General features: G+C 38.0%; 5 protein-coding genes across 9 annotated transcripts; 2 read left to right on the top strand and 3 right to left on the bottom strand.

Moving 5' to 3' along the window:
• Positions 1 to 38: 38 nt before the first annotated feature.
• LOC111804078 (probable beta-D-xylosidase 6) lies at positions 39 to 3,349 on the bottom strand. Of its 2 annotated transcripts, none has more exons than XM_023688761.1 (6): positions 2,413 to 3,349; positions 2,111 to 2,277; positions 1,930 to 2,027; positions 1,467 to 1,817; positions 920 to 1,336; positions 39 to 751 (listed from the first exon to the last, which is right to left on the bottom strand). In XM_023688761.1, exons 1-6 carry the CDS (start codon positions 3,229 to 3,231, stop codon positions 147 to 149), a joined length of 2,457 nt encoding a protein of 818 aa, XP_023544529.1. In that variant the 5' UTR covers positions 3,232 to 3,349; the 3' UTR covers positions 39 to 146. The 2 variants fall into 2 exon arrangements, with proteins under 2 accessions (XP_023544529.1, XP_023544530.1); XM_023688762.1 differs by having other exon boundaries at positions 1,467 to 1,757.
• Positions 3,350 to 6,944: 3,595 nt separating this feature from the next.
• LOC111803244 (transcription factor bHLH93-like) lies at positions 6,945 to 8,591 on the top strand. Of its 2 annotated transcripts, none has more exons than XM_023687568.1 (4): positions 6,945 to 7,627; positions 7,714 to 7,887; positions 7,972 to 8,139; positions 8,256 to 8,591. In XM_023687568.1, the coding sequence occupies exons 1-4, from the start codon at positions 7,034 to 7,036 to the stop codon at positions 8,340 to 8,342; spliced, it is 1,023 nt and encodes a 340-aa protein (XP_023543336.1). In that variant the 5' UTR covers positions 6,945 to 7,033; the 3' UTR covers positions 8,343 to 8,591. The 2 variants fall into 2 exon arrangements, with proteins under 2 accessions (XP_023543336.1, XP_023543335.1); XM_023687567.1 differs by having other exon boundaries at positions 8,253 to 8,591.
• A 2,419-nt stretch (positions 8,592 to 11,010) lies between these two features.
• LOC111803285 (uncharacterized protein At5g65660-like) lies at positions 11,011 to 11,701 on the bottom strand. The gene is made up of 2 exons (XM_023687615.1): positions 11,399 to 11,701; positions 11,011 to 11,311 (listed from the first exon to the last, which is right to left on the bottom strand). The coding sequence occupies exons 1-2, from the start codon at positions 11,606 to 11,608 to the stop codon at positions 11,144 to 11,146; spliced, it is 378 nt and encodes a 125-aa protein (XP_023543383.1). The 5' UTR covers positions 11,609 to 11,701; the 3' UTR covers positions 11,011 to 11,143.
• A 4,216-nt stretch (positions 11,702 to 15,917) lies between these two features.
• LOC111803149 lies at positions 15,918 to 18,599 on the top strand. Its single transcript, XM_023687436.1, has 2 exons — positions 15,918 to 16,472; positions 16,553 to 18,599. Exons 1-2 carry the CDS (start codon positions 16,131 to 16,133, stop codon positions 18,344 to 18,346), a joined length of 2,136 nt encoding a protein of 711 aa, XP_023543204.1. The 5' UTR covers positions 15,918 to 16,130; the 3' UTR covers positions 18,347 to 18,599.
• A 1,540-nt stretch (positions 18,600 to 20,139) lies between these two features.
• On the bottom strand, positions 20,140 to 24,130 carry LOC111803068 (protein RMD5 homolog). Of its 3 annotated transcripts, none has more exons than XR_002816342.1 (3): positions 24,042 to 24,130; positions 21,036 to 23,852; positions 20,140 to 20,735 (listed from the first exon to the last, which is right to left on the bottom strand). XR_002816342.1 is itself a non-coding variant. In XM_023687329.1 (3 exons), exon 3 carries the CDS (start codon positions 22,319 to 22,321, stop codon positions 21,155 to 21,157), a length of 1,167 nt encoding a protein of 388 aa, XP_023543097.1. In that variant the 5' UTR covers positions 22,322 to 22,336; positions 23,736 to 23,852; positions 24,042 to 24,130; the 3' UTR covers positions 20,869 to 21,154. The 3 variants fall into 3 exon arrangements, 2 of the variants coding, with proteins under 2 accessions (XP_023543097.1, XP_023543096.1); XM_023687329.1 differs by lacking the exon at positions 20,140 to 20,735 and having other exon boundaries at positions 20,869 to 22,336; positions 23,736 to 23,852; XM_023687328.1 differs by lacking the exon at positions 20,140 to 20,735 and having other exon boundaries at positions 20,869 to 22,336.
• Positions 24,131 to 26,419: the final 2,289 nt, after the last annotated feature.

Genomic DNA, 26,419 nt, shown 5'->3' with positions numbered 1-26,419 from the left:
TCTAGAGCCGTTCATTCTAAGAATATGTACTACTTTGGTAAGAGGGAATAGTATATGACTTTGTTCGTTAAACCTGCTACCTGAGTCAAGTTCAAATGGTTCATTTAGTTTCCTAAAATATTATTACAAAATTATAAGGTTTCAATTCAGAAGACCTGAATTGAAATAGTATGCTGTAAATCTCCCAAGCTTATTATATGATCACCAAGAGGAATCACCCTTTTCCCATATTCATCTGCCATACTAAGATGGTTACAAGGATCCACCAATATGCTGCTCTGAGCTGATTGCTGTCTCTTCACGTGCAAGCGATCAAAGCCGATCAGCTGTCGTTGAGGAGTGCCTTTCAAAACTTCTGGAAACTCAGAGAACAGCATCACCACATGGCTCCCATCAAACTCACCAATGTTACTCACAGATAACTTCACGTGAAATCTCAGCAAATCACACGATTCTACATCCTCAACTTCCATGTAACTCACACTCACTCCATCTACTACTTGAGCCATCATTCTTCTGCTACACTTTGCGTCAATTTTTCTCGGAAGACTCAGCTTCTTTGGTGCTGATAACAACCTGTACTTGAAACTTGTGTAACTCAACCCTTGCCCGAATCCATACACGCTATCTCCGGTATAAAATCGATAAGTTCTTCCGGGGTAACCACGAGACGGGTCGGCTCTCATGTGCATATCATTCATAGGAACATTGGTTAATGATTCTGGATACCATGTTACGGGTAACCGTCCACCTGTGGTTTTGTTGAGAATAATTTGTAAGACAGAGTCACAAGCTGTAATCGAAGATGATTTTAGAAATATGTTGAGTAATGTGCTATTCGAGCAAAGGTCAATGGTTCGATCTCCATTCTACAATGGTTGAACTAAATAAAAAAACAGTAAGTTGTGAAGATACAAACCTGGGTTATAGTCTCCAAAGATGACTTCAGCTAGAGCTTTCCCACCGGCTTCCCCGGGGTAACCGATCCAAAGAATACTTGCAACTCTCGAGTCCTTCTTAGCAAAAGATATGTCAAGCGGTCCTCCGCCGACGAGCACAAGAATTATCGGTTTCTTACTTACTGATGCCACGGAAGATACAAGGTCCATTTGCTTACCGGGTAGCAAAAGACTAACTCGGTCTAGATCTTCAGTTTCTTGAGATGAATCTAGTCCAGCCACTACAATAACAAAATCAGCTTGTTTCGATATAAGAATTGCTTCGTCGAATCCATTATCCGATGCACACGGCACATCAAGGCAACCGGATGCGAAGAATATAGTTTCTACATACTCTTGAAATCCTTCAACAAGGCTCATTTGGCTGCAGGGAACTCCTGATCAGCAAAACAAATATTTTGATTGCTTTAGCTCACCAAGATGAGTGATTACAGAAAGAACAAAGCAAGCCTAATCTAGTTTAGGTAATACTAGAACATAGTTAAAGACTAATCAAGAAAAACCCACCTGCATAACCTCCAAGCAATTTGCTTGCATCGTTAGCCAAAGATCCAATAAAGGTTAATGAAGAAATGGCATTCTTATCCAACGGAAGAAATCTGTTTTGGTTCTTCAAGAGCACAATTCCTTGCCTTGCAGCTTCAAGAGCCAGAGTTTTGTGTTGTGCAGTGCAAACATCTTGTGCTCCCAGATCCCCAAACTTCCCCTCTCTTGGATTCCCATCAAAGAGTCCAAGACGGATTTGAACCGAAAAAAGATTGAGAAGAACACTATCTAACTCGTCTTCTTTCACCTTTCCTTGATCGATCGCAGATTTGGTATTCCGAAGCATGAAAGTACCACAGTTAATATCCATTCCTACAAGCAATTATGTTTCTCATCACCACATCTTAGAGTATAAAAAACCCCAAGTTGAGTGAAACTAGAGGTGGCTAATCCATGGCAAGCAGGCAGGAAGGCATAACAATACCTGCTTTTAGAACATCAGCTATAGCATCCTCACGGGTGTCGGTGTACTTTTGGTACTCAAAAACTGTGGCTACTGCATCACAGTCCGAGGTGATGTACCTGTATTTGATTGAAACAAGGAATAAAACTCCAACATCCTTCAAATTCTAGTTGATGCAACAGCTAAAGGGAAGTGTTTTTACCCTTTCAATCCCCAATCATTTCGAGCTTGCTGCAGGAGATCGGGATTTGCACATGCAGGCACCCCATTAACCGCATTGTAAGAACACATCAAGCAGCTAGCCTTTCCTTGTTGAATACAACTTCGGAAAGGCGGCTGATATGTATCTCCAAGATCTTGCTCTGTCACCTACTAAAATATGATTAGACTAAACCAGTTGAGATGGCAGTGGGATGTTTCAAATCTTGGATCGGTACCAAACTAGTTGAATGAACAAAGCTCAAAAATTGGGTGATACGTAGCGAGAAAGAATGTAAATCTTACCACAGCATCGAAGGTATACCTACTGAAATTCTTCCATTTCTCCAAGTCGTAAGCAGTAAAATGCTTGCAACAAGCAGAGATCATTAAACTATCCATCCCATCATCTTCCTCCATTTTCCCCTTTTCTCCAAACCCATCTCGAAGAACACGCTCTGTCTTCCAATTCCCGCCCTGAAGACCTCTCACAAACTCAATCGAATACGCCGAAGCGACCATGGGGTCTTCACCAGGAGTCTCCTGCCCTCTTCCCCATCTGGGGTCCCTAAAAATGTTGATATTAGGGGCCCAAATCGTTAACCCACATTGCCCAACATTGAACATTGCTCTAGCCTCGACAGCGATCGCCGACGCAATCAAGAACCAGAGAGTTCTGTTAAAGGATGCAGCCGTGACGAGAACTTGTGGGAAGGTCGTGGCCGAAGTTATGGGGCCATCGAAGGACACACCGGGACCGTTGGTGGCTATGCCATGGAGGCCCTCGGACCACCACTGGTAGGAAGGAATACCGAGGCGAGGAATGCTAGAGGCGTTATTTGAGAGCTGTTGGATCTTTTCTTCGAGAGTGAGTAAGGAGAGTATGGACTGAGCTCTGGCTGTAATGGAAAGGGATGTGTTGCAGAAGGGATAGGAACGATGGAGGGATGAATCACATGGAAACTCAAGTTCTGAGGATAATTTGCAGAATTGGAAGAAGAAGAAGAAGAAGATCAAAATTGATTTCCATGAAATCGACATCTTAAAAATTGTATCTTGAAAAACTTGAGCTCGAAGAAGAGGATGAAAAGTGAAGTGGTGCTGAGAAACAATTACGTGAGCCATGGATTTGGATATGATACTCGCGGAGAGAGAGAGGGCGAAGATCCAATTGTGCTTTCTGATTACGGAATTTAATCGATAAGCGTTCTACCTCTACCTCTACCACTTAAGTTGAGTTGAATTTCCAGGAGCGCTGGAATTAGTGAGGAAGTTATCAATTATGAATATGATAGGGGTGACACGTGGCAGACAGACACCGTACGTAGCGACATGGACCACGATGGTGTATTATGAGTATGGGCCCCATTGTACATCATGGCCCATTAACACAACCCCTTCCGCTTTGGGCCAATATGTCAATTGGGCCTTAGAACTCTTATTCAGATCTGAATTTGGGCCAACAAATGAAATATCGGTTTTGAAAAGAAAAAGAACAAATAAAAATGAAGGGGAATTGACAGGATAAAATGCGATTTCTTTTAATTACTAGATTCCAGATACCGATGCCAGTTGTGCAATAATTGAAGAAAAAGGGGATTTTTGTCAATTTTGATAATGGGAGGGTATAATGCTACAGTACATGAGTAGAATATATTGTTGTCCTCAAACTAACATGAACCCTTTTTATGTTTCAAAAAATAGTGAAACCCCCTTTAATTATATTATCAAGGCTTTCAACTAAATTGGACATTTCTCACATTCAATTAAACAAATGATAATAATAAAACTTCATTTCAATTTTCTAATTAGAACTAAAAATTTAATTTCTAAGCATCTCTTTGTCAATCTCTTGGACAGATGCAGAAAAATCGTGGAACTGGAACTAAACATTTCTTATAACGATGCAGAAACCACTGCTTAGTATACGTGTTTTATTACTTTGATGCTTAGTATATGTGTTTTAAAACTTTGAGAGAAAAGTGAAAGAAGAATTAGGGGTAAATTTTAATGATTGAATTTGGTGTTATTTTATGAGGAAAAGTTTTTTTTTTTCTTTTTGGGTGTGGGGAAGGGGGGGGNGGGTTTTATTTGTTAGTTGATTTTAGGAAAGGTTGACTGGTGGTTCAGCTATCTTTTTCACAACAAATTAAAGGTAAGAATTGAGAGGTTGCGATGGGTAACATTGAAAAGATGATAAGTTTGAGAGCTTCTCCATGTTAATCTTTCTCACCCAATCATCATAAGTTTAAGTTGAAACTGTGGAGATAAGGCATGAAATATATGTGTTGAAAAGTGTGTGGCAGAATGAGTAGATTGAAGGCAGGGTGTTGGAATGGGAATGTGTCGTAACATTTAGAGATGAATATATGTTGGTTTGAGTTTGAGTAAGGATTGGAGGTATTATGTGTTATTAGGGCATGTGAGGGAAGGAAGGGAAAGGAAGAGAATTTATAGGATGTATATTATTGGAAGGAAGGGAGGAAGGAAGGAAGGAAGGAAAAGTGGCGTGAAACAGAGAGAAGGCAGAGGAAGGTGGTATTATGGGAATTGGTGTGTGATAAAATAATAGTAAAAGGGGGCTTATGATTGCATAAAAAGCCAAGAAAAAGAAATGGAGCATTGGGTGTTTGGAGGGAGCGTGGGAAAGCCCTACTACACCTTCACCACTGCCGCCCACATATCGTTAAAAACCCACTTCTTTTGAGGCCCCTTCCCTTCCTTTTCGACCTCCCTCGTTTTCTTATCCTGATATGACCCCTCATACAATTCTCACACTCCCCTCTTTTTACTTTTTACTTTTTACTTTTTACTTTTTACACCCTAAACTCTATTTTACCACCATCTTTTTTAACCTAATTTACACTACACTAACAGTGAAGAGAAGGCATACAGATACGTAGTATGGGCTTATACAGGAAGGATGATGACTGATGAATGATGAATGATGAATGATGAATGATGAATGATGAAGATGCTGCTGATGCATAACAATACAACAAACAAACCCTACCCCCAACCGAGTCGAACAGGAAGCAGACAACAATGTTGTTGTCATGGGCGCTGTGTTTTGTTTCCTACCAAACACGGGCATGCAAACTCCATCGTTTTTCATGCCAATACAAAACAACAATATTTCCGTGTGTGTTTAAGTTCATCTCACCTGGGAAAATCTTGATTGTGGTTCAAATTAGTACAACTCCCAAGAGAACACGAAAGAAAAAAAAGCAATATTGAGAAAGAGATTAGGCACAAGACATTGACGGTCACATGGTATGGGGTCTGGTTTGGTGTCTATTTCAGATGGTCGGGGCCAGTTGGGCGATGCGTTTGGGTATAATTATTTTATAAACCTAAGTGGTGGGGATTGGGATGCAATTTAATAAAAACTTGATGGTTTGTAGTCAATTTCAACTTTTTTTGTAATTATAAAAAATCATAATATATAAAAAGATGTTAATTAAAACGAATTGATTGAAAAAGCAAACGGCCTTTTTTGCTCAATAATGTTACTGCGCCCCAACTTTACAGCGCATAAAAATGGACCTTAAACCATAATATTCAAATCAATTCCCACTTTATTTTATTTTATTTTATTTTATGTTACCCCACATTTTTATTGCGTCATATAATTATATATTTTTCAATATAATAAATATGGCGATGGAGATTTAAACATGTCCACCTTCCTCAATGCACCATATTAGTTATTATTATTATTTTTTTTTTTAAATATTGTTCTTTAAATTTACAAACTTTTCATACTAGAAACTTTTGAATTTGATTGGAGTAGTCACAGAGTCAAGAAAGTTATTCAATACAACAGAGTAAGAGAGTAATCCTAAGAATATGATGGTAAAATTTTTGTAGATAAGGTCTATATTTCTTTTTGATAGCTCAATCATAAAAACTTAAAAAATAAGATATTTGGATCAAGATACAGCATCCGAATTCAACACAGGATGACCCTGACATTCTCCTGCATCCCCATCAATATTGTCACGTTACATACTCCTCGCTTCCTAAAAGTGAAGACTATCTCCACAAACCAACACTAGTTTTTCCAGCATGTTATGTCCTCAGTCACTTGCATCTCATAAAAATTCCTATGCAGTCATCCAACTAAATCATGCTTAACGATGAAGGTGCACCATCATGATTGAACCACCAAAAGGGAAGGTGCACCTTGTTTGTATATGTAATGACTTTCATTTCCATCATGTTTTTCTTAGTCATTTTATCATCACGATCGCTCTCATTCGAATATGATCTCGGTGTATTCATGTACCTCTCATTTACTCAGTTGTCACGATAACATGACCATATCGCACGTATGTAGTGAGTACGTCAAAGAAAATAAAGATACCAAGGAGATTGTTAGTAATAGATTAGTAACATTTTTGTTTGTTTGTGGCATAATGATAAATTAGAGATATAATTAAGTGGATAGATTAAAGTGAATTAATTTGAGAGAGAAAAGGGAGGGTGATAGAGTGATAGTATTATTATATGATTGATGGTTGCTTGGTGGTGTGTTTTGGGGTGAGACAGATTTGTGGGTCAAACCCATGTTGAGTTGTTTATTTGAAAAGAGAACAAATTTTGTCTGATTGATAAGTTGGGTGAAAAAGACATAAATTCACAGACGAGAGAGAAAATTTTGCAAAAAGCAGATTCCTTTTTTGCCATAGCCCTCCTACCTCTCCTCCTACCCCTAGGGTTAGTACATACCATATGCAGTATACCATGATGATCACTTTTTTTTATTTTTTTTATTTTTATAGATTTAAAAATAAAATTAAAAAAACCCCTTCCTTTTTTATCTTTTTGTTTATTATAATATTTCCCCAACTTGGTGCAACTCCATGTTCATTACACTCTGTTCTCCACTTTCTTCAGGCCAAAAGAGGGAAGAACAACCAACAAAATGGAGCTCAGTCAACATGGTTTCTTAGAGGAGTTATTAGCTTCCACGCCTTGGTCCTCTTCTTATTCAAATGGCTTCAATGATTTCTTCCAAAATACCTGGAATTTCGGTTGTTTTGATGAAAATCCCCAAATGGGTACCTCTATTTCCCCCCATTTTCCCGCTCTCCAAACTGCTACTGATTTTTCCTTCGCCGACCAATACCTCTACACCAATTTTCTCGAAGGCTTTGCAATGCCGGAGCTCGATTCTTCATCGTACACTAGGAATAACGAAACCCCACCATTCGTTTCGCAAGAAGAAATGAGTAATAAGAACAGTGGGTTCCCTCCGCTGGGGATGGAGGAGGAAGAACTTGGGTTTATGGAGGCTGAAGCGGCTCCAAGTGTGTGCAAAGTGGAAATGGAGCAAATGGGTGGGCGTGAAACTAGTGATTCCAAAATGGGTGTCGCAGAATCCAGGAAAAGAACCAGTAACAAGGCTAAGAAGATTGAAGGACAGCCCTCGAAGAATTTAATGGCGGAAAGAAGAAGAAGGAAGCGGTTGAATGATCGGCTTTCCATGCTCAGAGCAATAGTCCCTAAAATAAGCAAGGTGCTTCTTTTTTCTGTCTTTGTAATGGAAATTCCCACTGTTTTCTTCTCTCTTTTTTTATTTATAATTATTTTTATGTAAAGCAGATGGATAGAACGTCTATACTTGGAGACACGATCGATTATGTGAAAGAGCTGCTAGAAAGAATCAATAACTTGAAAGAAGAAGATGAATTTGGTTTAGATTCGAATCACGTGGGCTTCAATGGGATCTCCAAGGAAGGGAAGCCCAATGAAGTTCAAGTGAGAAATTCCCCAAAGGTGTGTTATTTTTGTTGTTACTGTTAAGTTTTAGTCCGCCATTGCTTAGCTAATGGTTGGAGCTTTGTTGTTCGTGACACACAGTTCGATATTGAAAAGAGGGAGAGTAAGACTCGAATCGACATTTGCTGTGCGACGAGGCCAGGGTTATTGCTGTCCACTGTGAACACATTAGAAGCATTGGGGCTTGAGATTCAACAGTGTGTGATTAGCTGCTTCAATGATTTCTCGATGCAAGCTTGTTGTTCAGAGGTTTTGTTTTGTTGTGTTTTGTTTCTTTCTTTTGGGTTGTAATATTTCGATGTCTGTGCGTCTCTTTTTTCTGAATGTGTTAAATAAAAAAATGTTGGTCTTTTTTCTGTCAGCAGGGAAGCGGTGAGAAAGCAGTGGCAAGTTCAGATGATGTAAAGGAGGCACTGTTCAGAAATGCAGGATATGGAGGGAAGTGCTTGTAGTGGAAACACTTGAATAAATCGGAGGGGGAAAGAACATCAATGGTGTTGTTCAAAGGGATGAAATGAATCGGCTGCAATTTGAAATAATTGATCCGGAACCCTCTTTCCAATAATTAATCTGGGTTTTATTTGGTGCATTTAGTGATTAGACTTAGAATACCCAAAATGAAATCCCAATAATGTACTGAAGGAAATGAACAAAAGAGTTCCATTTTTCATGAAAGTACTCACTTTTCTTGCTTGGCTTCAGATTATAGCAATCACTTCTTCATGTTTTCCTGCTCATTATTACATCATTTCTATATTCTATACGCATCTGAACAAGCAATAAGCAAAGACCCAAAGGCTCCCAAAGGCTTTAAGAGATTAATATTTGACTCACAGCTAAGGTCCCCCTCAAAATTCTTCTCTATCAGCTTTCTGCGCATTATGGCTTTCGGGACGGACTTTCCAGGCACCTGTGAGTAGCAATCCACATAACACGAGGTAAAAGTAGACTTTATGGACCTGCTGTACAAACAAGCAATATCAAGAAAAGATGAATGATCATAGATTTATAATCAAATAATACTATCTCCGTTGGTAATGAAAACTTTTGGGGAAGGCTAAAAGAAGAGTAGAGTTAGTGTTCGTCTATCACTTTCAACATATTACCAAATAGAAAAAGAAAAGTAGTTGTGTTACATTAAAAATAAAAATAAATGCTGAGCTTGGAAGAGTTCTGATGTCCACGGAGCTGGCAATGGAGCTTGTGCTGGGCATTCTCAGGAACAGTTTGCAGACACCTTTGGTTTGAATGTTACCGGAAAACGCGCTACCATCTGGAAAAAAAAAAAAAAAACTAATAAATTATGAATGATAAATGAAAAGGCCCAAAGGTGGGCTTCCGGCCCATGTTTATTAGGCCCAATGTGATTTCTCCTCTATTGGACCAAAATTCTAGTTCGTCATCATAATTTAGTTACCATTTTGTTACGCTTTATCTTTTATTTGAATCTTATATTTCATTTAGTAAATTCTATTTAATATCAAAATATTTTATTTTCTATTTTCTCAATAACGAAAATGCAAGTAAAATTTGTTTATTTATCTTATTAACCAAATTTATGGAAACTCTATACCATCTCAGTTGGAGGCTAATGATAGTGCCCAAATCCTTCCACTTGAATTCGATTAGTGCATATATTTTATTACACTAATTGAGATAAGTACAAGAGATTAGAGGCAACGTAATTGAAATTCCATGCAACAAAGGGGTCAAAAATGACATTTTGTCTCAAAAAGGCACATTTTATTATTATTATTTTATTAATATATGTATGTATAATTTAATACTATGATATTGTTAATACAGCATCTGATATTACATAGAAGCAAAAAAGAAAAGATTGCAGCATCTAATAATCTAAACGAATTAGATTCCTGCATCATCGCATTAACCCAATCTTAAGAATAATAATCCCTTATTTCACTTTTTTATTTATTTATTATTTTATAATAATATTTGAATTTGACTCTCCCCTCCACGTCTCTTTCTTTTTTTTTTTTTTTTTTTTTTAATTTCCCTATTTCCCTCTCCCTTTACTCCCATTTAATATATTATCTTTNTATTTTTATTGAATTTCCCTATTTCCCTCTCCCTTTACTCCCATTTAATATATTATCTTTTTTTTCCTTTTTTTTCTTTTTTCAACGTGACCTTAAAGTACAATTTAACCATTTTTATTATTTTTTTTAATGAAAATATTTAATAATTAAAAGTTGTTCAAATGAATTGGAAAAACTCAATTTTGCTCCCTACAAGTATAATGTTTGGATCGATTTATGGTTGGGTTTGTAAAAATATTGTAACCTAATATTTTTGAAATTGTACATATTATATAATTTTAAAATCATCTGATTATTTGATCTCTAACCACACAATTATTAGAATAAATAACAGAAAGCACATGGAAGGGTTATCAAAATAATATTTAATGCCGAAAGAAAAAAAAAGAATCATTTAAAAAATATAGAGAACTGATTTTATTAATTTTAAAATCTCAGCACATTATCATTATTATCATAAAGCAAAAGATCAACAAAAAGGCAGTCTCTAAGGTAATGATTTAATGAGGATAATTTGAGTTACGTCTAAAATTAAATAAAATATTTTTCTAATCCAACCAATAAAATGAATTTCAATACTCAATAATGAAATGTTTAAAGTATACGATATTAATTTGAATTAAGGAGTCATTATATAGTTAAGTGTAATTATATGTTGGGAGGTTAAGGAGTAATAATAATAAGAGACAAAATGTTATGATATAAGACCTTTATTGTTTCATAGTGGTTGGGAATTGATTTTAGAGGTTAAATTAAATATGATTAAGAATTATATGAGTGTTTATGAATTAAAGAATGAATTTTAGTATAAAAGTGAAGCATAGCGGTAAAGAGTGAAAAAGGAAGTAGAAGGAAGGTGGGTGAGTGTTGGTCATCATTTTGCACTTTCCTCTCCGCTTATTCTCCACTTCCATGATCTTAAATCAAAATCATAATCTTATCTCATCGCATCATCAATCTTACACCATAAACTTTATTACTTCTTTCAAATATATCTAATCTTATAGAATAAAACAATTTTAATTCTATTTGGCGATTAGTTTGAAAGGATTAGAAAATATTGAAGAAAAGAATTGGTTGTAAATTATAGAAATTGAAATTGCGTTTAGCAAGGGAAGATAACAGATGAAATTGGAAAGAATTCATTTGCTTTTACAATGTACAAACATCAATCAAGGATGAATCTTAATGGGCTAATAGAAAGGAACGGCAATTCGCGGCGGCTTCGGCGGTTTCTCCACTTTTACCTCGACCATCTCCGGGCGTGGCGGCTCCCTGGGGCACGGCATCGCAATGAACTTGGGAATGGAATCCCCGGGCATCATCACAGATAGGCTGTCTCTCTGATTCTTCTCCAAATCCTGCTCCAGAAGAAAAGATTAATTGATGGTTTGTGGAATCAAAACTGGAAAAAAGAAAGGGAAGAGAAGAAAGAGGTGCGAACTTACGAGAGAAGTAGGGGTAAATTTGGAGGGAGAAGTAGGGTTAAATTGGGAAGCGGAGCGGCGGAGGGATCTGAGTTTGTCCCAGTGATAGCAGCAGGAGAAGATTCCGCTCAAGGTGAAGATAACGAGAAGGAGGAGAGCAGTGCCGAGAGGAAAGGCTAAGGAGGGTCTGGATGCGTCGGCGTGAGGCGGTGAGAAATCGGGGCTCTCCATGTGGAATGTGTCATGTGTTGGGAGAATGAATGAGGAATGGGTAAATGGGGAAGGAAGGAAGGAAGGAAGGAAGGAAGGAAGGAAGGAAGAGAGGAAAGAATGGAATGAGAAAAGAGGAGGCGCATTTGGGGGATTTATAATGGAAAACAGAGGAAGAAGAAAAGTAGTGTGTACAATGGAAAGGTACAGGTGAGTACGGAAAAGGAAATGATATGGAGCCCAGCTGCGTGTTGGGTGCGTCTCTGCCGCTCTTTGCACTCACCAATAAAGAAAACAAAAGAAAAAAGAAGTCTGCTTTGTCTTCTGATTCGTTTTTTGTTTTTTGGGTGTGTCCAGATTGAATGTGATCAACTGTAAGCATAATTGACGGAGAGTGGTAGAATAGAGTTAAATGCGTTAACCGAGGAAAAGACAGCTAAAGAGAGTGAGATATGGCGTGTGGAATTGGGATGCCAAGGAAGTGGCGTGACTGCCGTCCATTTGGGTTACCCTTGTTTAAAGTTGAAGTGCTTGGGAGTCTACTGAATCCCCTGACGCCTCACATCTCGATTCAGGGATTAGGAAGCGCCAAGTTGTGTAGATATGATAGAGTGGAAAGTGGGTGGGGGAGATAGCGAAGAAAAGGCAAATGGGCCACGCCCAGGTGGGGGAAGCCCAAGGGAACAACGGCCGCCACTCTCGGTTGCCTGCCTCCCAATCGCTGCCACCAACTTCACCCACTCCCCCTTTCTCTTTTAAAACTTTTCCGCACACTACCCACTGTAAGATCATTCGTTTCCCATCATCTCCCACCTTTGCTTTTCATTTCATTCAAAAATATCTCATCTGCGGATAAAAAGTTATGAACTCGTGATCTTTCCTCACTTTTGTCATTTTTTAAGATTTGAACCAACTAAATTCAAGCAACCATGATGGTTTCTTAATTTGAACTCCAATTTTTACAAATGCCACATCGTTGTCGTTGCTGATCATTTTAGTCTCCGATTATAAATATACAGAGATTTTTCAGGCCATAGAAGTACAAAAGAAAATGACGGAAATTGCTCTAAAAATTGATGAAAAAGAGGCGGTGGCGGCACTGAATGGGAGCTGACCGCGATGGTGGCATGAATGGAACAGGCATGCGACGGTCGCAGCATGAGCGGGAGAGAACGACCTGCTTGTTTCCTCGAGATGTGGGAAAGCAATGGACCGCGGCCCAGGCCCATCCAGAAATACGATGTTCTCAGCTTCTTCGGGCTTCAGGCTACTACACCTTGGCAATGGGCAATTTAGGGGTTGGCCCAGCTATTTCTTCGGCCATTATATATTTCTTCGGCCATTATATATTTCTTCGGCCATTATATATTTCTTCGGCCATTATATATTTCTTCGGCCATTTTTTGTGGTTTTTGTTTGTATGGCACACACAGACAAACCCACATCCTTGTAATCATCAATACATTCTGGTCCTCAGTAAATGCAGTTTTATTACATAGATGTTTTCTTTCCAGTTTTCAAGATTTCATCTTACATAATCCAAATATAGATTGCAGCTTCAAACCAAACTTAGAAGTGCTCCAAAAATTGAAGGCATACAGACAGCATAAGGCAAAGGGGGAGGAATTTGTGTTGGGAGGCGGAGGCAGTGAATTAGAGAGTGCTCTCAGATTTGGTCAAGATATGGGCTTAGGAACAATGAACATACCTGAATTTTTGAACTAAAAAAAGGCTCACATGGATTTAATAATCAAAATCCACTTAAATTCTGGTTTGCCATATGCCTTGGAATCATATGCTTTTTTTTTTTTTCTTTTCTTTTTTATAAAATAATTTTAATTATTAAAAGAAAAAAAAAAAGTGGAAAGAATGGGAAATCAAATCCAATTGGATTAATATATAATTAAGTGTAATTAGTGTTGAGATGATTAATAATTAGGAGAATGAATTTGCATCCCACTGCTCCACCCTTTACACCTCGGTGGATGCAAATCGTATTTATTAGGAAACACATCAAATCATTGTTTTCTTTTTTCTCTACTTATTTAATTTGATTTTATTCATTAATAAATTTAAGTTCATATCATTCTTTATGCACCATTCTTCCCATTTTGTTTACATCTATCTTTTCTATTTTATATTCATTTCTTAATTTTCAAGTTTACTCAACTCTACCAACATTACATTTTAATTTTTTTTAAATTAAATTAAAGTACAAAGTTTTCAGATGTAATATGACAAATTCCCATCAATCATGTGCTGCCCCATTCCACATTCACTCCAAATAATTGTACTCCTCCTCGCCCCACGGTACAGATATATCGATGATTTGTTGTTGAACAAGAGATATGCTCGAGAGGAGAGGAGTAAGTTTGCTTGATAACTTATTTGTTGAAAAAATCATTGGTACATGAATGAACGGGGACGACTCCTATTATTTTTTTTAAAACATTTTTTCAATATTTCTATTCCCCATATTTATAATAAAATAAAATAAATATGTTTTTGAGACAAAAATGAAATAACCCGTGGGGTGGGGACCGTTTTTCTTTCTCGTCGCAATGATATGATAGCACAATTCTTTTGAGTATTTATTTATATTCAATATTATAACGTTATCTAAAAATTTAGATCTCATTTTTTATTATATAAAAAATCATATATTGGGAAAGAAACAAAATTGGTTGTCATTTACAAGGTTCTATTTTCATTCAAAAAATATATTTAGTTTGAACTATTTAGATTTATTACAATAATATAATTTGTTTAAAAAAGAAAAACAAATAATTCAGGATGAATATTACCCCACTGCCACCCGTACATAAATTATGTGATGAATGCATGGATTAAAAAGTTGAATGATTAGAGGGAGAGCTTGGAATTACAATTTTCACATGCCACGTCATTCATCTTCGCAGCCGGTAGCCGGTGGCGTGTTTGGAAAACATAATCAAACCGGGAGGTGAGGATCCACACACGAGGCTTACCCATCAAACCCCGTTTCCCAATATTCACACAAAACCCTAATTATTTACCACTAATTGCCTTTATTTACTTTTTTACCTTCCGTCCCGTTCCTAGTGGGTCCTGGGTATTTATTTTATTGAACTCCGTAACACATTAAGATCCACGGCTGTGATTTCATCTCCACAATCTACCAATTATCGCCCCCAAAAATTAAATAAAAAAGAAAAAAGTAAGCTATTAGAGGGGTTTTGCTGCCAATAATGCGACAGCAATAAGTACTCCATGTTACCCACACAAATTTTAATCAAATCCCTCTCTTTCTTTCTCTTTACTCATTAATTTTTATGCATTTTTATAAACTCTTAATTAATCAATTAAATTCCTATAATTCACCATGAATAAATTATAGGATAGTAATTTTAATTTAATTTTGAAATTCTAGGTCTACTAATAATGGTGGGTTTTTAAAAACAATCCCTGTCACATTTAATGCATCACCCGTTTGCTGTACCCCATAACTGAAGCCTCCAGAAATATCTTTTTTTTTTTTTAATTATTATTGTAATTGTGTGTGTGTTATTATAAAATAATATATCTGAAAGTGGCTTGAAAATCGAGATATTTTCTTTGATAAAGATTGTAGATCTCTATCAACTTATTTTAAATTAAATAAATAAAAAACTGCGGGTTTTGGGTTTAATAACAAGAGGTCAAATTTGAAAGAAAAAAAAAGAACACATATCTCTCATTGTAATTTTATAATTATTGAGCATTGGAGTTTGGAAAGCATGTGAATTTGGTCCCATGAGTGAAGTGAAGTGAAGATAAAGACCCCCCCTTCACTCTAAAAAAGAAACATTATTATTAAATTAATGAAATTGTAGAATTAAATTATGGTGTGTCTCTGTGCGTTCAAACGGACAGGATCAGAAGGATCCCAGTGTGCAGTTTGGGGGTGAGGTGCAGAGCGGTTCAGTGGCAGACTCAAAGCCCCTCGCCCTATATCGTCTTTTTTTTTTTTTTTTTTTTTTTTTTTTTTTTNTTTTTTTTATAATGGATTTAAATAATATAATGATAATGGCCCAAATTAAAAATGGAAAACATGAAACGGACACGTGTCATTTTGTTGGGAGGTAAATTAGGGTCAGAAGAAGGAACTGACCGCGTTGACATGTCATATTAGGCGGCAACCTCCAGTTGGCAGTCGCCCTCACCAGCCAAGTTAACCCCAGAATTCTTACCCCATTCCCACCCCCATCCCTATCTGCTATTCTGATTCATTATTATTCCCGAGAAGGGAAAGCTTTTCTTTTTTTTTTTTTTTTTTCTTTTTTTTCTCTTTTATCTCTTCACACACACACACACACACGCAGACAGAGACAGAGTTTCCATTTGGAAGCAACAGTGTGGCCTTTTCATTGCATTCCTTTATCAAATCTTTTGGGCTTCCCATCATCTCCTCCTTCCTTCCTTCCTTCATATCCTCTCCCCATTTGTTCCATGTTATCCATTTTCCTCACCTTTTGCTTTTGCTTTTGTTGACAACATTCAGATTCATATTCAGATTCAGAAGACAATGACGGGGTGGAGAAGAGCGTTTTGCGCATCCATTCCTAAACATGATACAGACTCCAAGCGGATTGCCAATGAAGCCCAAAGCCCTCGTATCAGCTCTAAATTTGGCTTTTTCTCTAACCCATCAACGCCTCGCCCCGACAACCCTGGCCTTGGTCTCCGATGTCGAACCTCGGTTGCCACTGTTCCTACCACACCTTCTTCATCCACTCCCAATAGCCCAAAGCTGATGACCCAAAACAAAACCACTGCCTCCAGATTGTTCTCCCATTTCTCCAATCCTTCTTCTCCCAAATCCCCTTCCACTTTCTCCCTCCTCAAAACCGGCTTACGAATCTCTAAGGTAACCAATTCTTTTCTTTTCTTTGTTTTTTTTTTAATTACCCATCATTTTAACTCCACTTCCCTCCTTTCACTTTGCAGAGTAAGTGTGGAATCTGCTTACAAAGCGTTAGAAGAGGACAAGGAACCGCTATTTTCACATCAGAATGCTCCCACTCCTTTCACTTTCCTTGCATCTCTGCCCACATCAAGAAGCTTCGGATTGTGGCCTGTCCTGTTTGTAGCTCCGTCTGGAACGAAGCTCCGTTGCTCGATGCTCAAACTTCTCTTCACCAACCAATCCAGACGGATAAGACGAGAGGTGTAGAATCCATCGAACTCAAATCGAAGACGCTCAAAGTTTATAACGATGACGAGCCTTTGATGTCCCCAACTTCCGGTGCTCGTTTCAATCCCATACCGGAATCCGACGAAAACGAAGACGATGATGAACAGGATGGCGCAGTCGAGTTTCAAGGTTTCTTTGCTACATCTGCACCATTAGCCTCTCCCAAATTACCCAACATTGTGAAAAATGTTGAAGTAAGTCTATTGCCTGAGGCTGCGGTGGTCGCAGCCGGTCGCAACTACGAGACTCATGCGGTGGTATTGAAGGTCAAGGCTCCGGCTCGATCTGCTAGGACGTCTTCATCGCCGATGAATCGGAACCTTCGTCCTCCAATCGATTTGGTAACGGTCTTGGATGTGAGTGCGAGCGCGAACAGCGCCAAACTCCAGATGGTGAAACGCACTATGCGATTAGTCATTTCTTCGCTCTGTTGCACAGACCGCCTCTCGATTGTGGCGTTCTCCGCCAGTTCCAAGCGATTGTTGTCTCTGCGGAGAATGACCTCCAATGGCCGCCGATCGGCGCGTAGAATCGTCGATTTGCTCTGCGAAGTTGGTCAAGGAGCGTGCATTAACGACGCAATAAAGAAGGCAGCTAAGGTTCTCGAAGATCGGCGGGAGAGAAATTCCGCCGCTAGTATCATCCTCATTTCCGACGGTCACGATGACCGCGTTGGAGCTTCTTACTCCAGCAACTGCAAGCGATCGTCTCCAGTTGTGTGCTCCACGCGCTTCCCCCACCTGGAGATTCCCGTTCACGTCGTCTCCTTCGGCGATGGCCCTGCGCCGCCGGAAGACGCGCTGGCCAAATGTGTTAGCGGCTTGTTGAGCGTGGTAGTTCAGGATCTCAGACTCCAACTCGGGTTCGTATCTGGTTCAAGCCCGGCTGAGATCACTGCGGTCTATTCACTTTCCGCTCGCCCGATAGCTCTCGAACCCGGTTCGATCCGGATCGGCGATCTCTCTTGTGAAGAAATCCGAGAAATGCTATTGGAATTGAAAGTGCCAGTTTCGTCGATCGGGACCCACCCGATATTGTCCGTACGATCCACTTTCAGGGACATGTCATCGCCATCGCATGGGCTTATTTGTTCTAAACAACATGCATTGCCAGTTCCCAGGCCGCGGGCCGTCCGATCGTCCGGTTCGAACATCGAACGGCTGAGGAACCTTCACGTCACAATCCGAGCTGTAGCCGAGTCGCAGCGGTTGATGGAACACAATGATTTCTCGGCAGCTCAACACTTGGTATCATCGGCTCGAGCCCTGCTGCTGAAACAATCCGGATCCTCATCGGCTAGCGAGTACATAAGAGGCTTGGATGACGAGTCAGCTGCGCTGAGCCGACGGAAACAGCAGCAGAGACAAAGCCAAAGACAGAACAACATAACGGCAGAACGAGAGGTAAGGCGAGTAGACGAAAAGCTTGAGCAGGTAACGCCGACATCGGCTTGGCGAGCCGCGGAAAGACTGGCTAAAGTGGCAATTATGAGGAAGTCGATGAATAGAGTCAGCGATTTGCACGGCTTCGAAGATGCCAGATTTTAATTCAAATTTAATAAATATATATTATAAAAAAAATTAATAAATCATTCTTGAAAAAAGAAATAATAAAAAAGAAAAAAAAGTTATGATTGGACTGATGGAATGGGCCCGAGCCTAGAATATGGACAAAGAGGAAGAAGACGGCTAGGCCCTTTTCCTTTTCCTTTTCCTTTTCCTTTTCTATTTTGTTTTTTGTTTTTTCGTTTTTATTTTTGGGCGTTGGCAGAGGAAAGGAACAGTTTGGTGGCCCAACAAAGAAAGAGATTGGAAGAGGAAGGGACTGGTTTTGTCTGGATGGAATCACTTACCAGAAATTGCATTATTTTTGAAATTGAAGTATCGAAACTTAGGCAGCCAGGCACAGCCCCATCTCTCTTTGTTTTTTCTTCTTTTTCTCTCTCTGAATTTTGTACAAATTTGAAGATATAATATATATAGCTCTGTTATTATTTTTGTACGTTTGTTTGTTTGTATGTATGAGCTGTTCTTTAATCTTCCAAGTGATTTTTGTTTGCTAGAAATTGGGAGAACTACCCTTTTGCTCTGCTTTTAGAATGATTTAAATAAATAAATTAAACAGTACGGTATTTCTTTTCGGAGGATTTAAGAATTTGGGACAGGATGGAGGTAAGTCATGTGGGTGGCTTCTATTTGAAGGGGGTTTATATTTAATGAAAAGTGTATTTAGTCATAATGAAGGAAGGCATTTAATTAGAGTATGCATTTGGGTGTTGTGGCTGATATGATATTGTTGTCGAAAGGAGGGGTATGAATTGTTAGATATTTGGATATGAATATCTCCGCCGCCCTCACAACCACATTCGGCGCACTACCATTTCTTTAGTCTGTCAAAGGTCAAATAAAAGAAAAAGATAGTGGAAAAGGGAACACTCTGGATAACCTCAAACATCATCAATAGACAGAAAAAAAGAGAAGGTAGATGGTGAAAGTGCTGGTGTATCGTTGTTTCTTTTTCTCCAAAAGCAAAAGGTCAAAGTTTTAGTGAATCAGTAGGTCCAGAGGAAAGTTTTGATCTTATAGTTATAATAACCCCACAAAAATTTCCCTTCTGGTAGTAAGTAGAGATTCCCTGGAAGATGCAGCTACCACCACCTACCCAAATCAAATCGCGAAGCTCAAGATTTGGATTTTGATCTTCGAATACAACTAACAATCCTGTGACACTGGGTCTATCTATGACTTCCAACACCTACATTTCAAATATTGAGGGTATGAATATATGTCAGTGACAATAGTTGATACATTCCTCGTACTATTATAGAATTGGAAATGCCTAAATGGTAGAGATATTTTCACTCCACCCTCAAAAGCTCCCATTTCCATGTCTAAACAAATCACAATTCAGGGAAGAAGGGATCAGCCACCACAAAACTCAAACACGTCAATGCGAGAAAGAAGTGCCTTTTCAATGTCCCTTCAAGGGCTAAAAAAGGCCAGAAGGTAAGAAAAGGTTTGGGATGAGAGTGGAGGCTTTTCTAAGCTTTCATTTTTAGAGGGTTTCTTTACTGCGCGCCTTTTGAAGAGCTAATGACCTCCTTAATTTGCGCAGACTTTTGGAACCAATTATGATGAGTGGTTTAAGCTCCGTATTATTTAGCTTTACTTTAGTTTTGATAGTGTATTGGTTGAAGGAGCATGAATCATGTCTATGACTATATTCTAATAATAAAGTAGTGTATGTGGGTATCAGCAGCCCCCCTAGTGCTTACTGCCCATTCTATTTATTCAATAAAAAATGGTGAAGGTGGTGCATCATCATCATAAACCCTATGTCTGTGTGGGCAGCAAGGTCTCCATAATGAGCGACAAAAGACTTGAGGAGGAGGTGCAAAAGTTGGTAATCAAGGGGTAAGTCTTTATCCTTTCTTTCAAATATTCTTGCGTTCTCAACAGTATGACACACGAATCATTTTGTGCAGAATATACAAATAGTAAGGGAAGTAAGTAAAATCATTGGATATAGCTCTTAAAGAAATGTATGAACTTTTCAATATGCACGGGTAAGAATGAGTTTGACGTAACTTTAAAAACAGTAACGGTGATAGTTAGAACTTAGAAGTTGGTGAGGAAGACTTGGGATAATTGAAAACAAAATAAATTACAAGAAGAAACATTTAATTAGTGCTTTCTTCCAAAGTTCTGAATTCTGATAAAATAATAATGATAATAATTCACTTAAGAGTACTACTTTTGAAAGTTATTGTGAACTAACCTTCAGTATTCTTCTCGGACGTGTTCTGATGTAGCTTGTCACTGATTGGTATAGTTGGGTGACAGGAGGCATGGATCTGTATTGGCCTAACATTAAATTCCCCATCTCCATCGTCAAGGCCTAATGGCGATGAAATTAGGCCCATCGCCAAATCAGTACCTGAAAGAAGGCCACAAAAACCTAAGCACCCATGAGCTGGTAGATTTCTGCTTCAACTGACAAAATCTAAGTAATTTAATATTGGGGCTCACATTTCCATGATCTCAGTTATACTTTTGTTGGAAAAAAAAAAAAAAAAAGAAGAAACTATATTTATTTAAAGCAACCAACGGACACTCCCTTGCTGTAAATCTACCAAGCCTTGAGAGATGTCTGTCGAGTAACTTGCTCTACATTCCCAACACGTAGGAAAAATATGTATTTACAAAAAAATACAGCATCAAGCAGTACACAACTGACCATCATTTCCCCCCACATTTAACACCCTTTGTTACACCATACAACCACATCCAGCAAATATCGGTTCAGTTGAAGAGAGGAAGTTTCATGCAACATTAACCGACCCTTTTGTGTAAGCGTCAAAAGTACAATGGCCTACACCGCGTAGAATCAATGTCTGTTGGACAATATGGGCACTTAAACGATTTTGTGCTGTTTTTAGACATCTTGATGATAGACTGCTTGCAGAGGACGTGGCCACACAGCATCAACATTGGTGGATTTTCTTCGGTTGACTGTTCCTTCGATACTGGACAAACAAAGATGGAATGGAACTGAAATTCTCTATCCAACTCGACCGGCACAGGCAACTGCTTCGTAGATTGCCATTCATGTTTTTTCCCCGCCATGACATTCATAAACTTCAGGAGGAGAGGCAAACCCTGTACCCCTGCTGCAACCACTACGCCCAATGGGCTCTCGTAGGACTGACCAAGAAAATTGCAGTACTGTCTTATAAGCTCTTCAGCAATTTTATCCCAATTGGCTACTGACATTAATTGTGATTGGGAGTATGGGGAGCAATCAAGCCTTCCTGTCCACAATAGGCAAGCCATAAGCTTCTGAAGTTCAGCCATGTGGTTGGATGCAAGAGGAGCCAGGTACGTCCTAGCATACTTCAAAGCGTCATGTCTATCGCCCTTCTGTAGAATCCCCAAGAACTGCATGGTATGAAGTTTTAGCAGAATATCCGACCCACATTCCTTAAGTTTATTTGAGTTACTCAGAGCCCAATTCATAGCTGGCTCTAGATTCCCGTACTTCATTGCTTCAAGGATCTGATACATTTCCTGAAATGGAGACCTCAATGAGGCAGAAGATTCTGACTGGCCAGCCTCACTAATAAAGCAGTCACCAAGTTCAAACATACCCTGGCGATAGAAATGACGAGCAATAATATGGTCAACAGTATGCCTATCAAAGTCAACGTTTCTATAAGCTTTTGATATATCTGGATTGAAAGATTTCTCCACAAGCTTAGGATACTTGGTTCGGGCAGCATTCAACTCCTTTTGTGTGCTTTCAAGCTGAGCGAGTGGCGCAATATCTTTTAATTTAGTTTTGAGTTCAGCAAAAACTGAATTCAAATCAATTGGACATTCAGGATTATCAGCAAACTGTATTTTGTGTAGCACCTGCTCCATCTCCAGATGGATTTGATCAACTACTTCTTGACTTTTGGAAGAAGATAATTTCTGCTTCTTCGTCACACGATCAAATGCATCTTTAATGCTATTCAACTCCATTACTTAGTCTAATACCTGCAAAGAAACTCGGATTATCAAACAAGTTTGTCCAATAACAAGCAGATAATTGTTACCAAAAAAATGGAATGGAGGGATATCAAGGTGCCAAGAAACCCAAAGACAAAAATGCAAAGAAATACTAATGGAGAGGAAAGAGGCAGGAGGTAAAAGAAAGATGAAAAGTATACCATTAATTTATTACAAAGTTCTACTAAGGAAAGAAAATGTCCGAGTACTCTTAAAGTAAACTCATTTACCTACTTTATAGCAGAAATCCTAAAAGATAATAGCGGGAGAAAATCCCGTAGATAGTAATAGACCAAAATGTTTTCATAGCTTCAGTTCCTCCATTTGTTTATATTCACCCTAGTATTAAAATTCAGACATGAGAGTGGAGTTTCCAACGAACTACCTTTGAGGATGCCTAAACAGTTGGTTTTGGCTCAAGTTGCCACTTTAATAGATCGATGAGTTCCCAAGATATAAAAATTCAGCGAAATGTAAGTACTAATTGAACAAAAGTAAGTAATGAACCCAGAGACACAGGTCACTAGTCGTGAAGATCAAATCTAAATATAAAGCGCTGACAGAGCTCAAATATTATGAGTCTTTCGCTTTGCCACTTCCTTAGAATTATAGCTACAAAATCACATCTGAACATCTAAAAATTAAAACTTATCATCACTGTCCCACTCAAATTTTCCACACCATTCAACTTATTGCCCACTAAATCTTCCTCTTGGATCTCATCTCCAATTTTCTCCACATCTAATGCAGAGGAAGAGCATCGAGTAAGAAGCTCAAATGAAGAAGATGAACTAACAGTATTTTGTTTTCCTTTCCTTGATCTGATTTAACCCTAGTTTAATAACAAATGTGGTACTAAAGCAATAATTGTGGGCTCACAATATGAGGCACCGCATCTACAGCTAGGTTCAAAAGCACGTTTACACACATGTTGCCTTGGTGTTATAAAATAGTGATCACAAGAATTCTTTACCAAATACTTGAGGCATCTAATTCAAATACCTTCTGGGACCAATGTGCTCCTAGAATATAAACCAAACGGTAATTGTATGTTGGTAATTGAAACCAAAATTAAAAAAACGATCCAAATCTACAGGTCCCTAGTCATGAAAAGCAACTCTAAATATCATTACTTATTATGGTTCTTAAGAGTGTCTCATTCAAACACTTCTGCAGAATATGCATTACTACAAAGATCCTCTCTTGTGTAGGAAAAAAGAACTCTAATTTTCAAATAACTAAAAGGCAAATGCACATTTAGAAAGAAATTGAGACAATCATTTTCTTAAGACAACAGATGTAATAGAGCCAATGGTATCACTTCAAAATCGAGAGTAAACCGAGAAGTGGTCGGAATCGAGAGTAAACAAAAAACTATAATTAGCACAACGAGAGAAGTTCCCAACATCTGTTATCACTTCAAAATCTTGACAAAGAGAAAAATTATAAAAATCGAAGATAAGAAATTGATGGATTGGAAGCAAGGCACGACGGAGATGCGAATCTGAAAAAAAAAAAATCGGGAGTAAACCGATTGAGATAGGAAAAGAAACTTATCCGGAGAAAAAGATGAAAATGGATTGAACAGAAATGCAGGAACATATGAAAATCAGATCTGAATATGGTGAAAGGAGAATGAAGTGTATGCATAGATCTCAGCAAGAAGAAGAGGAGGGAAGAGAAGAGAAGAAACCTTGCCGGGAAGTAGGGAGCCGAACGGGGGGATTTTTCCCTTTCCATTTCCGTATACAGAGCTTTATATGAAAATTATTAAAATATGGATGTTTATTCATTCATTCATTCAAATAATATTGTTCTCCACAAATTTATTTCTAAAGACAATTATACAAAATTTAAAGACGCAGAATTATCTAATACATTAATTTAATTTATTGTTTTTCTAATTTTAATTTGATATTAAAAAAGTGTATTAATCTGATTTGTAATATTGTCCAGGATAATAATACTGGCCAAGTCATGGACCACCAGCGTTGGTGCCGGCGCCGGCGTCGGAGCTGGTTATGAAGGGGAACGGGAAGAGGGGAGAGAGGAGAGAGAGAGAGAGAATAAGATGTTGAGATATATTATTTATGGAATATATCCTAGATATTATATCTTAATATTCTTCCATCTATGGTTAGATTTATAGTATATTTTATTTTATTCTAGTATTTAATTATTTTATATTTTCCTCATTTGTACCGGCTTGTATCCTATTTAAAGGATATCAATATCAATGATAATATACACCTTCCCAATTATATTTTCTATCTCATTCTTAACATGGTATCAGAGCACCGATCTTGATATTCCTAATATCAAAGCATCGATCGTGGTATTCCTAATACCCCCTTGGACTCTGAGTCCAAGGGGAGTATTACCTAAAGCCAAACCCTAACCAATCAGTGAAGTCTTTACCATCGTCAATCATCCAATATCAAGAATACGTTATAAGCATCTTCAAATTTCTCACCAAGCTCTAAGGTGACATATTCAAGATGTTCGTATTTTCTTTCACAGCCTCTCAAGTGATCCAAAGCACCGATCTTGGTGTCATTATCCACTAAAGCATTTATGCATGGACCAACAAGTGATCAGGGAGGATATTCACTTGTTCCAAATCAAATTAAATGGACAAGTTATCAATCCTCGAGTCAATCATTGCAGTCTATTTCTAAAGCATTTATGCATGGACCGAGAAGTGATCAGGGAGGATATTCACTTGTTCCAAATCAAATTAAATGGGACAAGTTACCAATCCTCGAGTCAATCATTGCGGTCTATTTCTGAGTCTTGCATCTTTCTTGAAAATTCAATAATTTCTTGAAAGTCTAAAAATGCAAACCAATCAAAGGCGGTCTTTTTTTTTTACGGATATTTTCATTACTGAGAAGACAAGAGTGAAAGACAACTTGGGTGTTATTGACCTACCGTAAAGACAAGTTAAAGACAAGTTGGACGTGATTAACATACACTCTCCAACTTGAGGGGGAGTGTTGAGATATATTATTTATGGAATATATCCTAGATATTATATCTTAATATTCTTCCATCTATGGTTAGATTTATAGTATATTTTATTTTATTCTAGTATTTAATTATTTTATATTTTCCTCATTTGTACCGGCTTGTATCCTATTTAAAGGATATCAATATCAATGATAATATACACCTTCCCAATTATATTTTCTATCTCATTCTTAACATAAGAGAATAGTGTTGTTGACCCACCATCCAAAACCACAAAGCCTTGGTAAGATGTTGAAGAAGGTCGGGTCATAATTCTTGAAAGTTTAGGGTCAAAATCGTAAATTCAAAGTCTATATTTACGGATTGAACAAATCTTTTTCTGTTATTGGCATTAGAAAATAAAATTAAATAAAACACGCGGAATAATTAAATTATTATTAAATAGGAGGGGCTTCATTTTCATAAACGGCGTCGCCAACAACTCACCGTATCGTATTGGGTTGGTGGGAACCGACGGCGAGCCAAGCATTTGTGACGTGGCGCCTGTCCATATCTTCATCGGAATAAGCGGCTGGTTCCCACGTCACCCTGCCTGCCAATAACGAATATAGACCACACCGCCTGGTTGTTGTTGCCATCCCTATTTGTAAATAAATAAATTTAAACTCATTATTATAAATATCTTGTTTACGTTAGTAAATTTTGTTGAACTTATGGAGGTGAAAAACAATAGCTATTTACATTTCAGGATTTAAAAGAACAATAGTCGTTGACTCAAAAGATGGACAGCCACACGAAAGTGTTTAGAGGTTGATGTTAGCAATTCGACAAGAAGTGGTCGGAAATTTTGGGCACACTGCTCGAACTAAATTTCCGCAAAAGCTTCTCTAACCATGTCCTTAATTCTAATTATTATTGGTTTTTTTTTTTTTTTTTTTTTTTTTTTTTTTTTTTTTTTTTTTTTTTTTTTTTTTTNTTTTTGTGGCACTAATTGAACCCATATCAACTTTATTTGGTTAATCTAAATCGGACCAAACCAATCAATCAATCCATCTGTTCAATTAGGTTTTTTGAGTTTTATTTACAGAATGGTCGGGTCCG

This window comes from Cucurbita pepo, chromosome LG10 (assembly GCF_002806865.2).
Source record: "Cucurbita pepo subsp. pepo cultivar mu-cu-16 chromosome LG10, ASM280686v2, whole genome shotgun sequence".
Lineage (NCBI taxonomy): Eukaryota > Viridiplantae > Streptophyta > Magnoliopsida > Cucurbitales > Cucurbitaceae > Cucurbita > Cucurbita pepo.
The sequence above is the reverse complement of the archived record's forward strand: the minus strand, read 5'-3'. Positions and strand labels throughout refer to the sequence as shown.